General features: G+C 36.2%; 1 protein-coding gene across 1 annotated transcript in view; it reads right to left on the bottom strand.

The window, feature by feature from the left end:
• LOC107186676 (protein eva-1 homolog C-like) overlaps positions 1 to 5,883 on the bottom strand; it is a gene marked incomplete at its 3' end in the record, with an annotated part of 133,391 nt that extends 127,508 nt beyond the window's left edge. Inside the window, exon 1 of the mRNA XM_015574604.1 lies at positions 5,781 to 5,883. Coding sequence (XP_015430090.1) covers positions 5,781 to 5,883 — 103 coding nt within the window. The remainder of the gene's footprint in view (positions 1 to 5,780) is intronic.
• Between the last annotated feature and the right edge of the window lie 9,136 nt (positions 5,884 to 15,019).

Genomic DNA, 15,019 nt, shown 5'->3' with positions numbered 1-15,019 from the left:
TATATTAATCCTATTTCTCATCCAAACAAAAAACTCATCCGTCTTCTCAAAAACAATACATTAGCGACTCCGTAAAGACCAGATCTCGTTTACGTACTTAAAATAAATAACAAACAGCGTGTAATCTTTCAAATTTGTCGAGCCCTAGTTTTTAAATCTCGATACATCGATCCAGTTATCGCGAAGTCGAGGAAGTAGCAAGGCGATCCATGATTATCAGAACGATCTGCAACTGACAGATCTGCTGGGCGATCTGCAACCGAGAAAGGTTTTCGAAACAAGACCAAATTGTTCCCCCATTCGATTGTTAATCATCCGTCGGATCGTGTACGTGCCTCGTTTCCCTTTCTTTCTCTATAGGCGACTATGCTTCACGATTCGGTCCCACGGATTCTCATTTCGAGAATCTGCACGTCGCCCGAAATCGATTCGGAGATCAGAGAAGATATGTGCCGCTCGGTATCCCCTGTTGCGGAGTTATTGGCTAGGGGTAATCGTGGATTTATGTGGTCTGTTTAATGAAATTTGTGCTTTTGCTCGATCGAATCTGCCGTACGATCGAATACCCAGGCCGGATTTCAACCTGGCTCGAATACGATATACCCCGACCCGTTGTTTTGACTCGACGTTTGCCTTCGAACAGGCAACGTTTCAACCAAACGAACTTGAGGATCCGTCAAAAGCTCCCTGACGTTGGAAAGTAGAGGATCCGATCCATTAAACTGTTTGTTAGACACAATAGAATTCCACGTGTTCAGGAATTTAATTTCGTTGAAATAAATTTATTAAATGAAATGAAAGTACCTTTGATTAATCATTGCTCGCTACGATAAATGCGAAATGGTGGAATTGTGCCATTTCTAGAAGAAACTGGTGAAATATAATTTCATTAAACTTAATTTGTTTTATGTTTCAAGGAGGCATTATAATGTATTAGAGAAGAATAAAATGATTTTCTATTGTGTAATAAATTTCTTTTTTTACGCGATTTTTAAATAGTCCGTCTCAGGTCACGAAACTCAATGCTCAAAGCTATTACCGAGTGAAGCTATTAACGGTGGATAAAGTGAATCTATTTTAATGTTCACTAGGGTACAAAAATAATTTTTCAAGTCCGACCTCTCCACCACGTTCATCGACTGTACTGATTTTCTCTTCGTATATCGACTGAAACTGTTACTGACCCCATTCTTCTATTTCTGTCTTGTTCGTTGAAATTAAAGAAAATATTTAAATATCGAAATAATTTGCTGTCAACCATGAAAATAAATGAAACGATACTGTGTCGGTTACATTTCCGGGCAATATTTCCCGAAATAACTGACGGCGTAAAAGCGTATAAAAATGGCAGACACTTCACATGTTGCGAGCGATGAATCACTCTTTATGGCTGTACTTCTGCAAGAATATTTCTTCCAGAAGCAACAACGCTTCTGCATAGGAACTTTTAACGTTGCCGGCCTCTGGTGGGTAAAACACTTTGTTTTACAACGCACCATGACGGACGGAAAAATCATGGCAAACCAGGCATTATATGGATGTGCTCTCTTAAATATTTTTTAATCGTTGACTTTTTCAACGTAGTCGTTAAAATTTCTATTTTCGTGACAGTCTAACAATACCTAACCCAGACCTCAAAGTATAGTAAATGAGCAGTTTATTTGCCAAAGTATCTACTCTATAAAGCAATAAGTAGGGAAATTAAAAAATTTATATAATTAAATGTTTTAGTGCTATTATCTGAAAAAATTCGAAAAGTGAAGCTGGTCACTTTGGCCTATGAACGGATGAAATAATTCTTAAAAGGAAAGAATATATTCCACTTTGCAAATATATTAATTACTTATTGTTAGTAGGAGGAACTGAAAAAAAACGTTCTTTCTACGAAAAGAGTTTCGAAATTATGCTATTGTTTCACTTCTGCTGTAGAATTATGTACAATGTAATTTCAAATAATGATAATAAGTCGACTCTTCGTGCAAAGTGTTTTTGTAGACACAAAAACCGCACTTCTTTCATCACTCTGTATGATATTGACGTGAACGCAAATATACAAGTTGCGAGATTCTCAGTCCGTAACTCGCAATATTGCTTTTATTTTTTCCATAAAAGAGAGGTCTGGAGCTGGTATCAAAGTCTTTTTTCCAAAGACGACTGAAATACAGATAAAAGAACCAGTTGCATTACTCTTCTCAGATTAAAATATAAATTTTATAATTGAATTTTATATTAAATACTTTCTTGTGTACACTCTGAACAAATCTGCGTGTTGTAAAGAGACTGATAAATCATAATTCGTAATAAAATAATTATAAGAGATAACCTCGAAATACAATATGTAATTGCATTATACAGTAATGCTGGTTATTATTTTCAGTAGTACGAAAATTTATGTATTTGATTTCTGATTCTTCTTTTTAATAGACCAGCTTCTGCAAAGTGATCTGGAAGAACAATTTCTTACATCTATTCAAAGATAGGAAAACAAACTTAATGGCTATCGATGCCTCTCCATAGTTTAGGTAGAATAAGTAACAAATATTTACTTAACAAATAAACAAAACGAAATATTTAAAAAAAATATTTTATCCATTCAGATCTATTAATTTCGTGTCCATTTTTCATCGTACTCTCTATCGGTCATTTATCTAACCTTATAACAATTTAGTGCATTCAACGCACGTTCAGAGTGCTACTGCATTCCATGTTATCAAATTCATCCTAAAGAAGGTATCTGTTAAATGGAATATAAAAAAACTGAAACAAATGTGCTAATAAAATATTCTACAATTGTTTACACTGACCACTAATTTCAAACGAAAACAAAGTATCCCAAATAGATTCCTTGGTGCACAGTTCAAAGCTGAGGGACGAATGAGGGTTACTTCGAGGAATAGAAATTTAACAATTTATTCATCACTGCAGAAGGGTTAATACACCGTTAAAAATTCCTTTCTCGGTCCTTAATTCCTGAACACCCCATGTACACTGAACTTGATTCTATTTTCAAACATGACGTCAGTCGAAATGATCTTCTCCAAAAAGGGAAACATGCTTTAAAAGTCACCGGTTCGCGACCACGAGACGCGTTTCCGTGTTTTCCGCTGTCTGGCCAGGACAGGCGTCCAATTTTCTTAAGGGTCACAGGTGTGGCCGAGCGAATAGAAACGGTGGGGGACGTAGGGATAAACGTGGATGCCGATTCGAGGAGAACGCGGGTTCAAGAATAGCAGCTGGCAAAAATAGAGGAACCGCGGCGAAATGCCGAAAGGCGAGGAATAACTTCGGGGCTCGGGACACCAACAAAGCTCCAGGCGGACATCTGTAGCCCCGCTGCCACGGCCTCGACGCGATATTAATGTCACGGCGAAACGGAAAGATCGAGAACGCGAGTCGCGAAACTCGGTGGAAATGAAATTTCGTAACAATCTCCAGGACTATTTAACCCATTAAGTCCCGAGCAGTGAAACGAGGCGATTTTTACACACATAATTATTTATTACTTATAAAAGTATATAAGAATGAAAATAAATGCTATTAATAAAGTTTTTTGGAACAAAATGTTGCCTTTATGTAACTTTGGACAATTCTTGATGGAAACACGTAAATAAAGTAATTTATATATTATTTTACCGAAATATAAAAAATGTATTATAATATTAGACATCATATTATAGAAGCCCACTACGCGAGAAAGGTAAAACAAACAAGTTTCCATTATTTGAGAAAAAATCTGGTTTGGCATACGGCTATAATAAATACTTCAATTTCTTTAAATTTCAAAACGTCATGGGAGCTAAGTGGAAGAAGAAACTGTGACGAAAAATGTATTAAGAAAATCTTTGAAATCCTCTTTCATAAATGCAACATATGAAAAACAGAATTCAATAATGTAAATTCACTGTAAAATTGGGAGCGAACTGTTGCGTTAACATAACGTTGGTTCGTATTGGATCAACCGCGAATTGGTTTTATTGATCGATTCGTCGTTGTTATAATTGGTTGTCAATAATTTATACCGACAAGTTCAAATACACAGGAAAATTTTAAACGTTAATTATGAAGTTACTCTAGACGCTTTGATTTCTCATAGTACACCTACAATATGAATAGTATAATTTCATATGATTCTTACAAATATATACAAAATGAAACTCAAATTATACAGTGAATTCAACCGCAAATAAGCCAGAATTATTTTACTTGAGGCCACTTCTGGTATAATTTATAGGGCGTTTCGAAAAATCACGTAATTAATCATTGCCATAATCAATATGTTTCCGTCGATATAATCTCTAATGGTTCAATGCATTAATGATTTTAATAATTTCAACTGTTCACGGTATTATATACATAATTTATTAATCATTTCATGGAAATTATTTTGTGCACATAGCTTGTATGTTATAGGAATAATTCACTTAAATGTACGATGGTTCCAGTGAAGCGAAACAACACGTGTCCTAATTAAGTAACTGTGTATAATGCACAACCATTCTAAAATTATTAACAATAATGTACAGAATTTTTAGAGTATATTTGTACCTCCAGAAGCTCAGAATTACTGAATTAATAATTCGAATACGAGAATTAATAATGACAAAGAATTGCAATCGTTATTTACGGATGCCTTCCAAACGTCAACGCCGGACAAAAATGAAAATGTAATATTGATTCGTGTGTTTCGAGGTTTCGGAAAAATCTCACAGTTTCGCGGTCGGAACAATAAATCTGCCGGGGGAACGAAACGGTAAGCAGAGCCCTGATAAATCTGTCAAACACGGCGAAACGATAAATCAAAGTCTAGAATTTACTTTTGCTTACGTTAGTGTTGTACATTGTAAGAATATTAAGCGAGCCTGTAAATCAAAATCGGAAAACGCGAAATTGATTTGTGATGAACCACAGGGAATTTCAAACGTTCCTCGGGAGAGTCCCGCAAAACAAACGAACTTTTAAAGTTTCTCGCAAACTAAAAATAGCAACAATATATCATTAATGCACACACTGAACTGTTAAGCAAATTCTCATTTCTATGGAGAATTTTTTAACATCCAAAATTGAAACAATTATTTCATCAGTTTTATTAAGCCTCGGAGGTCACCCATCGTCCAGGCAACCCCAACAAAACTTTACAGCTTTATATCTCTATATTTCGTTTCATTAAACGAACCAAATTTAAGAAGTTATAATTCTTTTAGTGCAAAAAACTCATTTTTTAAGAAACTTTATGTCCTATGGTGTTAAAAGTATACTTAAGAATTTTTTTAATCTACAAGAATGTATACTGTAAAAACGACAACCATTTCAAAGTCCGTGTAGTCAATGGGACCCCGTGTGACCATGACGGAACTACCAAAATGTGTAACCACGGAGGATTAAGTATTTACGAAATTGAAAATAAAACATAAAATTCTATGAAGTTGCCTCCGCGTATTTAAATACGTTATACAAGTTGCAATATACTTATAACTCGATAAAATTAAAAAACTTATTGATGAAAATTATCGATAATGATTGAGGTGAAAATTCTTTCAGAAATTTCGTTTTACCTGTCGAGTCGGAAATTCGAGAATTTCAGATCCCATTTCAGAGTGTCAATGTGTTGCTAGCTTCTCGAGGAAATTCTCGGCGACAATTAATTACAAACTTGGAAACCCAGTGTTCCGGAAAATGGAATCCACCGATAAAATCATCGAGCTAGTCCTGGACCGGAAACGAATTGACGTGACGTCAGCGCGAAAAAGCAAGGACACAAATGCAATAGAAAGATGATTTACCCAGATGATCTTGTTCCCTCTGAACCTGGCCGGGTTCGACGATCAGCAGACACCAGATGGACACCAGGGACACCGAGGGAAGCAATTTTCCCAATATTCCCATTTCTCTTCCTCCGAGCCTTCCGTACTCAAGCGGTGAAAACACGGTCGTTGCCAGCACACGCGAGCGCGAGCACATGGAAACGTCAAATCAGCCCGGGGAAACACTGGCTTTTCGTCTTGTCAGCCGCCCAGTTAATATCCTTCCAATTCCTCCCTTTTCTCTCCGTCAAGAAATCATACGAACTATTTACCCCTCCTCTTTTCCAGTTTTCGATTTATAGTCACGTCGAATCCCTGAATGACATAGATTGAAGGCAATTTTTCAAAATTCCTCGATATTTTTCTCTGTCCAAACGGTTTTTCTTTGTGTATACATAAATTGCTCTCTGGAACCTTGCAGGGTGTACTGGTTCAATGTGTTTATTATTCGTTCCATTGAGAGAAAATGTTGATTCTGTCTGTTGTGTTTGTACACTGAAATTAGAATGGTTTTATACAGTTCATAATTGCATTTCGTGCTGTTGTTGCCCAACTTCATTCGTTATTGCTTTATTTTCTGCATTCTCCAATTTCTTGTTCCAGTTTTAAATAATAGTAGTGTACACATCAACTGGAAACACCATTATCCTCGAAATTTCAACTTCATTTTTTGGAATCTGATATTGTCACTACTGTATTTTTTTGTCACTGATAATATGAATAATAATCGTATTTTGGTCGAAGGATATTAATTATATTATGGACGAAATTCTTTTCACTGATAACCCAATTTAGTAAATCATGGATTTTATGCATCTATGATAAAAATGACTGTATAAAATAGAATCTTTTCAATATTAGTGTATTAGTTACATCAATGAGTAACTCAATGGTCCTCTTAGCAATAAAGCAAAGTTGTAATAATTTGAATTATAAAAAATTACACAGTTTAATATATTACAATGGCATATAACCGGTGGAGAACAGTAATAAATATTATTAAGAGAATATATGTTTCTGATTTGTGTAGAAATAAGTACTGAATTTGGTAAGAAATAGCCTATTACTCATTAAAAACTCAAAGTTTACCCGAAAAATTGCCGAAGAATGTGCCATTTTCCAATGAATTGATTACCACCATATATTCCAATTTTGGAGCAAAAGGAAATGAAATAACATAAAAGAAAATTCCAGTTCTGTATATGTGAAAAACCTGCATAAAGGATACGTTAGCCAGTATGAAATGCACGCAGAGGTGCGCACAAATGTTCCGCCATTTTTTACTATTTCGCGAACGTCATATTTCTCGATTAACCACGTCGCCCGCCAGTGAGTGAAATATGAAATTAATGAACGCATCTCGAGATAAAGTATTTATTCTGGTCGCTGCGACAAATGGTACAAAAATGCAAATGTACGAATGACAATTACGTCGTATTCGCGTAAATATCATACGCTGCGCATTCGCCATGTTTTTCGTACGATTTCCCGAGCACTATTATAACATCAATGACAGAAAATCGGATATGCAATTAATGAAGAATAATGGGTAATATTTGCGGACGAAAAACCTGACGAAACAGAGATAAATCATGATAATACTATTTCTTTTTTTTCTCGTTTCATCGAAACGTTCGAAAATAGATCGAGGAACAACATTCCGAAAGTGATGTGCTGTCGACGTTGATTTCCTGTCAAGAAACGGTCCCCTGTCGCGGGTTAGTTCCCCAGAAAATTATGCGCGTCTATTTTCACTGACCAGGCGAAAGAATGCACGTAACGCAATAATAGAAATGTCGATATAACAAACTCTCGTCGGTTTTATCAGAGTGATACGTCTGAAAGAAATCGTGTTCAGTAAATATCAACTTAATAAATACTACAAAAAGTGTACTATTCTTTTGGACTGTAAATAATATACGAATATTGTATTTCAGAATAAATTGTCCTCTTTTGTAATATGGGATAATCGTACCTTTTATTGTTCAGTACATTGTACAATTAAATTTATTAAACAATTTTAAGATATTCATTCCAAGTCCAAGTCAAACATACCTCCTTACTCTCCGAATATTTTCGTTACTTGCTATAATTATCATTTTTCGTCAATATAATAAGCTGTCTTTATTAAATAAAATATCACGATGATATATTAAAAATATAATGTTTGTACATCGGCACGTTTTAATGGAAATTCGCATCATTGAATACATAGTTCACTATTATTAATTCGAACTATAAATTCTTTTAAAAAATCGAAAATTCGTATCATTAAACAGCTGAAGCTGAAATTTAATTCTCCCCTCAACGGAGAGCAAACGGGAGAACTTCATCTCCGCGTGGCACAACGCAGTTCATTTGCGCGTAATCGAATTTTGATTAATCAGTTCGTTAGCGGAAACTCCTGCTTGCACTTGAATCGTCTTTTCACACAGCATCCCTTTGCAATCCGTCTTCGGCGAATCCAACTCCGTGCAATTGAAAAATGAGAAAAATTTAAAGTAATTGAATAACGAAGCGCTTTGAGCAAGTTACTGGACTTATTTAAATATAATAGTTAATACAGTTACTACGTGTCATGTTAATTTCCAACATTTACCTAGGGATTATTGCTCGCGCCAGTCGACCTCGAAACACTTTCTAATTTTCCCTCACAAGTCAAGATACAAGGCGAAGGAAAAAGTTCCTGCTCGACGTAACTCGCGAGGTTAGCTCGCTCTTAAAGAAATAAAACGATTCGCCGTTTGAAACTCTTCCCTCGGGCATCGATACGACGCGACGTATCCGCAGAGACATATTTTAATAACGAGATTAAAAGTTATCAGGATTCCGTCGGACGGAGTGCATTAAATATATTAACCGGTGACCTCGCGTGCACTGTGACAGATCGAATGCATTTTCCTCGTGCATATACCTACAGCACGTTTTCCCTATAATCGAGATTTGTGGATCTCGTTATAATCGTAACATCAGTCACATAACCCCCATCTGTCCCTTGTACCAATTTAACACATTTTTCTCATAAGAAATGATCCTAAGAATGTCCTGTCATGTATAGGTAAATTTAGCTACGTCCCAGTGACTTTTATTATAAAAATTAGCAAATTTAGCTATTCATCCCTTCGTTATATTAATTTTTTAACATTATGTCACTTGACACCGACCACATCCTAGACTTCATTAGCTAACTATAAGTAGTATCATAATTAAAATGTTCACTAAACAAAGTATTCGGATCAGAAATGACTACATACATTCCTAATAGCAAAAGTGCGAATTAACTGGTATCCTAATTACAAACGTGAAAATGACTCCTGAAAATTATCTTGAAACTCTCACCGAGGTAGCCCAGATCAACGAAAAAAGAACTCAAAAGCCGAATGATCAAATCAACCAACGATCGTTGTAAAAGTCTGTCAAACGCACGAAAAACTTCATCGAAGCTAATATTCGTATCTTTACCACGAACTTGAAAACGATTCGTGGAAAGCCACTTGAAATACACAGATCCACGAGAAATATTCAGAAACCGAATTTTCAAATCAATCAACAATCCTTGTAAAAGTCTGTCAAACGCACGAAAAACTTCATCGAAACGGTTCTTATGTATCTGTCATGCTGTAGAACGTGCTCGGGTAGAATGTCGTTGAAACCGGTGACAAGCTCGAATGACGAATTTCATACAGACAAAAGTTTCAACCCAGTTCGTGGGTGGAAACGAGCGAGTGAATTTCTGAAATTAATTAAACCGGAGCCGGATCATCGTGAAAGTAAGTGGATTTACACTGTAATGGACGCGTCATTTTCGAGCCGTATAATTTAATCCTGCGTATCGTAAAATTTCACGTGTCCGGAGGAAATTTTACTTCCAGTGACCCAGGATCCATCGCGACAACCTTGAATCAATATCGTAAAAAAAAAACACAAGATTCATTATATTACGCATTTTGATAATAAAAATATGTTTAGAAATATAAATGACAGAGCAAGAAGGCGATTTCCTGGTCGAACCGTTCGAAGGCTACTCGACACTAACAAGGAGAGGTCCCTAGGAGTAACGCTCACTTTTTCATTCGGTTTAGCACAGTGATAGAGCCTGGAATTCTGAAGACCATAATACTTGCTTCAGCCGCAAAATATTTAATGTTCAGTGCTGAGAAGCCTTCAAACAGTCATCGAGGATTTACTGTATCAGTAACATAATAAGATGATTATGATACGCAGATTCGCACTTATCGTATGGACTTGACCCATTTTTTAGTAACGTAATTCGAATTAATATACTTTTCAATGAAACTTACTGTTGGAAATTTACAAACTGGTCAATCAACAAATGTGATTTGTGGTAGTTGGACTACAAATATGGAGCATTTAGGGAGAAATTCCAGTCTCAATGACCCGTGTTCTATCGCGACAACCTTCGTCGACGTTCCTCGACCGCCAATTTTATTCATAGAAATCTCAACAGGGACTGTATCGAAGTTTTCTCCCCGATTTATAGACTCGACGTTTCGATCCGGCCTCCCCACGGTAACATGGTAACAGCATCCACGGGACGGGCCACATCAGAGAAAAAGGGGAAAAGTAAAGAAAGTAGACATTTCACTTCGCGAATCGGCCCGGGAGAGTTTCATATCCCTGAAATAATAAAGATTTCCCGCCTATCGACTCCCCCCTCCCGCGATCCTGCAAATATTTACGTTGCTCGCTAGGACAGCAGCTCGATCATCGACAGGGGAGGCATCCCTTGTTCCTTGAACTTTGACCCAACGAAACGCTGTATTACTGAACGTTGCGCCGGTACCCCTTTATGAGGGAGAATCGAATAAAGGACAGCTTGTCTAACTGTACCGTGACAAATTTCACTGTAAGTTTCTACTTTATAGTATACACGGTGTAACAAAAGTGCTGTAATGATCCCTGAAATAGGTCACTCGTGATGTGATTTGGAACAATTTTTTCTATAGCAAAAATGTTATCCAAGGCTTTGTGAACGAGATATTAACGAAAAAAAGCCTACCAATCAGAGCTCGGCCGACAGACCAACGCTTTTGTATGTTCCACAGTCCTGAGGCTACGTAGCTCCCCTAAAATTTTAATGTCAATACCCGAAAATACCGGTAAAGCATAAATTCAGGGTATTACTAGCCCAAATGGAGCATTACATGATTCGTTCATATTATGTGTATCTAATGTGATTTGGCGAGAACAAATGTATGCACTTCTCTAATTTAAAGGATGAATGTAACACTTATGAAACATGACGCCGAAAACTTATCTAGAAGATAACTTATCAAATGTCCGTTAACGTGTTTATAAAGAATACTAAATTTATGTAGATCGTACTTGATAGAAAGTACGATCTGGGAAACTGAATCTGGAGAATATAATTCTCGTTCTCGTAGACAAAGTTAATGTCGAGGTTGACAACGATTCTATGAAAATGAAGGTTCTATTTTGTTTCATTTATATTCGTAAACATTTCCCAACGTGTTAGATCATTTCTATTTCATGAATGGCCGAGAATCGGATACATCATCTTCTTCATGGATTATTTTCTTTTATGAGCCGTTATATTTTAACAACAAAAATACGATGTGCACTCTACACTCAAGCTGCTCGAGAACCAACTGCTTTAGAGTCATTGTTATTCATGCGAACGTAAAGTAGTATAGGCGTAAAGAACCATCGTATTTTTTTATGTTCCCAAGATTATTCTCCTTGCAGTTGCACTTGCACCAAATACGTGCATATTTTCTTCAGTTCCTTCTCATATTTTTTTATTAATATCAAAGTATGTTTTACAGCATTCATTAATTCCTTTTTCAAGCCCGAAATCATAAGTTATTCAAGAGACATTGTATTATAACAAATTTATTTTAAATAAAGGGCAATAAAGGTACATATTTGTACTATAGAATTAAAATCCTCTAAATTTAAGAAAAAGTTTTTCTTCGGATCAACAAATGTAAAGCTGTCTAAAAAATTTTAAATTATTGAAAGTTTTAAATGTTACAACATAAGAAATGTTAACGTGCTCATGATGTTTCTTCCTTTGTTTTACTTTTATGTATGATTTGGAGAAAATATTCTGCCAATATACAAAATTATTATTATTAGATTTACTAATAAGTAATCCACAGTTATATTTCTCATCACAAGAAAAGGCAGTTTAAATGTAAAGCATCTTTCGCAAGTTTAATTTGGTAAAAATATCCTACATCGTTAATTAAGAGAAATATTTTTAATTTAACACAAGATTTTTCTGGAATCACGTATGCATATACTCAATTCAGATGCAACAGCAGTAAATAACCAAATGGTACAGTACCGGACAAAAAATTATAACAACTTGACCATGAGAATTCCTTGAAAATGAATTTCTTTAACATTATCTCTATTAATTACCAAAAACTATGGGTTTAGTTAAAATTATCAATATTTAAGAAAATCACATTTAAAGAAACCCCCATACTCTTAGTTAATTAATATCGAAAATGCTTAACAAATTTTCATCAAGCATTCATTTAGTTAATTGATATTAAAAATGCTAAAGAATATATTCTGAAAGAAGTACGCTCAAGTAGTTACAATTTTGCCTAATACTATACATCCAATAAAAAATATTTATCTCCGGACGAATCTTTCGCTTTTCCAATTTCTCGTGGAAATTCGTCAAAGTAATCGGAGAAGCCCGCCTTCCTTCCTTATACGCCGGTAGCAAGAAAAATCAGACGTTAGCTGTTTCGACGGACACACGGATGGATCGACGTGACCTACTATATTCGTCCCCGTTCCCGATCACCAGGATCAAAGTTAATCGAGTGGAACGAATTTCGGGGCAAGGGTGGCTTTGAAGGTGTGATGGGTGACGGGGACGTGACAGCTGTAGCGTAGTCCCCGAATCGCATTAACGTGTCACGTCGATCCTGCGTTTACGTGTATCTTGGACATCGATGTGTGGCCAGAAACTGAAAACTCTCGGGACGATGCCCTATGACACCGTTCAAGATATCTATGCTTGCATATGAAGAGCACAGGGGAAAAATATGGATAAGTTCATTCTTATCAAGTTAACACTGATTTTTCTGTCATCTGGTAGTGAAACGGGAGTATTCCCTATAATATGACATAGTTGGAAAAGGGAACAAGTTGTTAACACGAGCTTTTAATACGTGAATCGATGTCTTTTGTTCTCCGAGGAAGAGCTGGGCAAAATGTAATTTAATTACAAAATCGAAATTGCAGTTACAATGTAATGTGATTGCGGGATAGTTACAATTACAATTACATTTTTTTTTACAATTGCAAATTTAGTATAGTTAATTACAATGTAATTGTAATTGTCTTGGAATTACATTGAAATTACATTGTAATTGTTATTTGGATTTTATAATAAGATTACACTTTGCCCAACTCTGTCCCAAGCATTGAGAACAGGAGACGTGATTCGATGTCTTCAGGTTTTCATTTATCCTGTATGTATATTGTATTATATTGTGCCTGTACCACCCGATACTGTGGAAGCGAGGCTATGTGTACGCGTGTCACAGCGTATTGTCCACAATATATTAAAAGTAGATGCAGAGGGATATAACATGACGAGTACAAGTAAAACAGGGGCATAACTCGATAAGTTTACCCGAGATCGATTTAATCCTTCAACGCCTACTGTGACGTAAATCCAGGGGTTTTGTCGTGGAAATACTGATGAGGTAAACGTATGGGACCATTTTTGAGTTAACTAATAGCGAGAAGTCATTTTTCCCCCGAAAATGGTGTTTGGGCGTTGAAGGGTTAAAAGTAAATTTTTAAAAATTAAAAAAACAGTTTGGTTTAATATCGATATTTTCGACTTCAAAATAACAAGATACAACACATTGTTCTTAAGCGCTTCTCAATTCCACATAAAGACACGCATTCACACAATTTGAGCGTGCAGCCAATTTGTCTATGTCTATACGAACTGGTGGGTTAGCAATTTTAACTGGCACTCTAAAGATTAAAGAATGATTATTTTCACTAAAGGTATCGTAACTTCTTTCATGTTCATAGTCTTTTGATAAACCATAAAATATACAGGTATGAAATGTTTGTTGGAGTCAACTGAACCCCAGGGTGTCCACGGAGGGTTAAAGGAATTGCGATGGGCAGGCAATTGTTGCGTCAAGGCAGAAGAGATCTTTCTCGAATTCGAGGTATCCAGTGGGGCCGAAAAATCGGTGGTGCGTCCCTAAGTTCTCGAAGCTCTTCGCCCGTTCGTAAAAAAAACACGGGATCTCTTCCCGTGCGAATAAATACAGCCTTTCGCGGCGCAAACTTCGACGAACTGTAACAGATGGCTTCGTGACTCGGGCGTCAAGTTCCGGGAGGGTAACTGTGGCTGGAAGGGCGCGCGCGCACGATATCCTAACCCTGACCCCTGCCCCCTCCACTTGTGAGCAGAAAGGAATTTAAGAGCGCCCGAGGGACACGGCAGAGTCGAGGATGCCTTGGTTTCTCGGTGCCGACCAAGATCTCTTTAAAACGACTTCAAACAGGGGCTAGTAAGTAATCCCACCCCCGTCTTTGTCCAGGAGTTAGGAAATAGTTCGTTTCACGGACAAAAGCGTTATTTGTGGAACGACGTGTCCTACGAAAGGACGCTGGAAGGTATACTGGCCGAGCGAATTTTCTTGCGCGAACATTTGGAGGAAAGCTGATTATGTACATAGCTCGAACGAGTTTCGAGGAATTTTAGCATTGTACGTTTTTTTCCTGACTGGGAGCAGCGATCTTAACGACAACACTGTACAGTAAATTATTTTATAGTTTATTTAAAATCAGGAAATCGAACATTTTGATGATTTATTTTTAAGAAATATTGTTTGATAGAAAATTGGCGAAAAATCTTTGAAACATTCATTTTCTTTATGAATAATGCTTAGTACGTATTACTTTTTTTGATTTTTTTACAAGTGTTAAGAAGGTCTGCAATTTATATGGTTAGACTTTCAAAGAATATGGGATGATTATTAGGTTGACATGCAAAAATATGACTGATTTTAGTGAGAATTAAATATTGTTCATACAGGTTACTACTCAAACCTTAAATTAAGATGTACTTTTCCATGTTTTCAATGTATATGTATATGCACTACAACAAATACACAATGCTGTCAGTCGAATATAACAAATATCCCTAGACATATTAAAGAAGGGAAATTTTCAACAAAACT

The sequence above is a fragment of the Dufourea novaeangliae genome, unplaced genomic scaffold (assembly GCF_001272555.1).
Source record: "Dufourea novaeangliae isolate 0120121106 unplaced genomic scaffold, ASM127255v1 scaffold84, whole genome shotgun sequence".
In the NCBI taxonomy this organism is placed as follows: domain Eukaryota; kingdom Metazoa; phylum Arthropoda; class Insecta; order Hymenoptera; family Halictidae; genus Dufourea; species Dufourea novaeangliae.
Note: the sequence above shows the minus strand (reverse complement) of the source record. Positions and strands in the feature narration are given on the sequence as shown.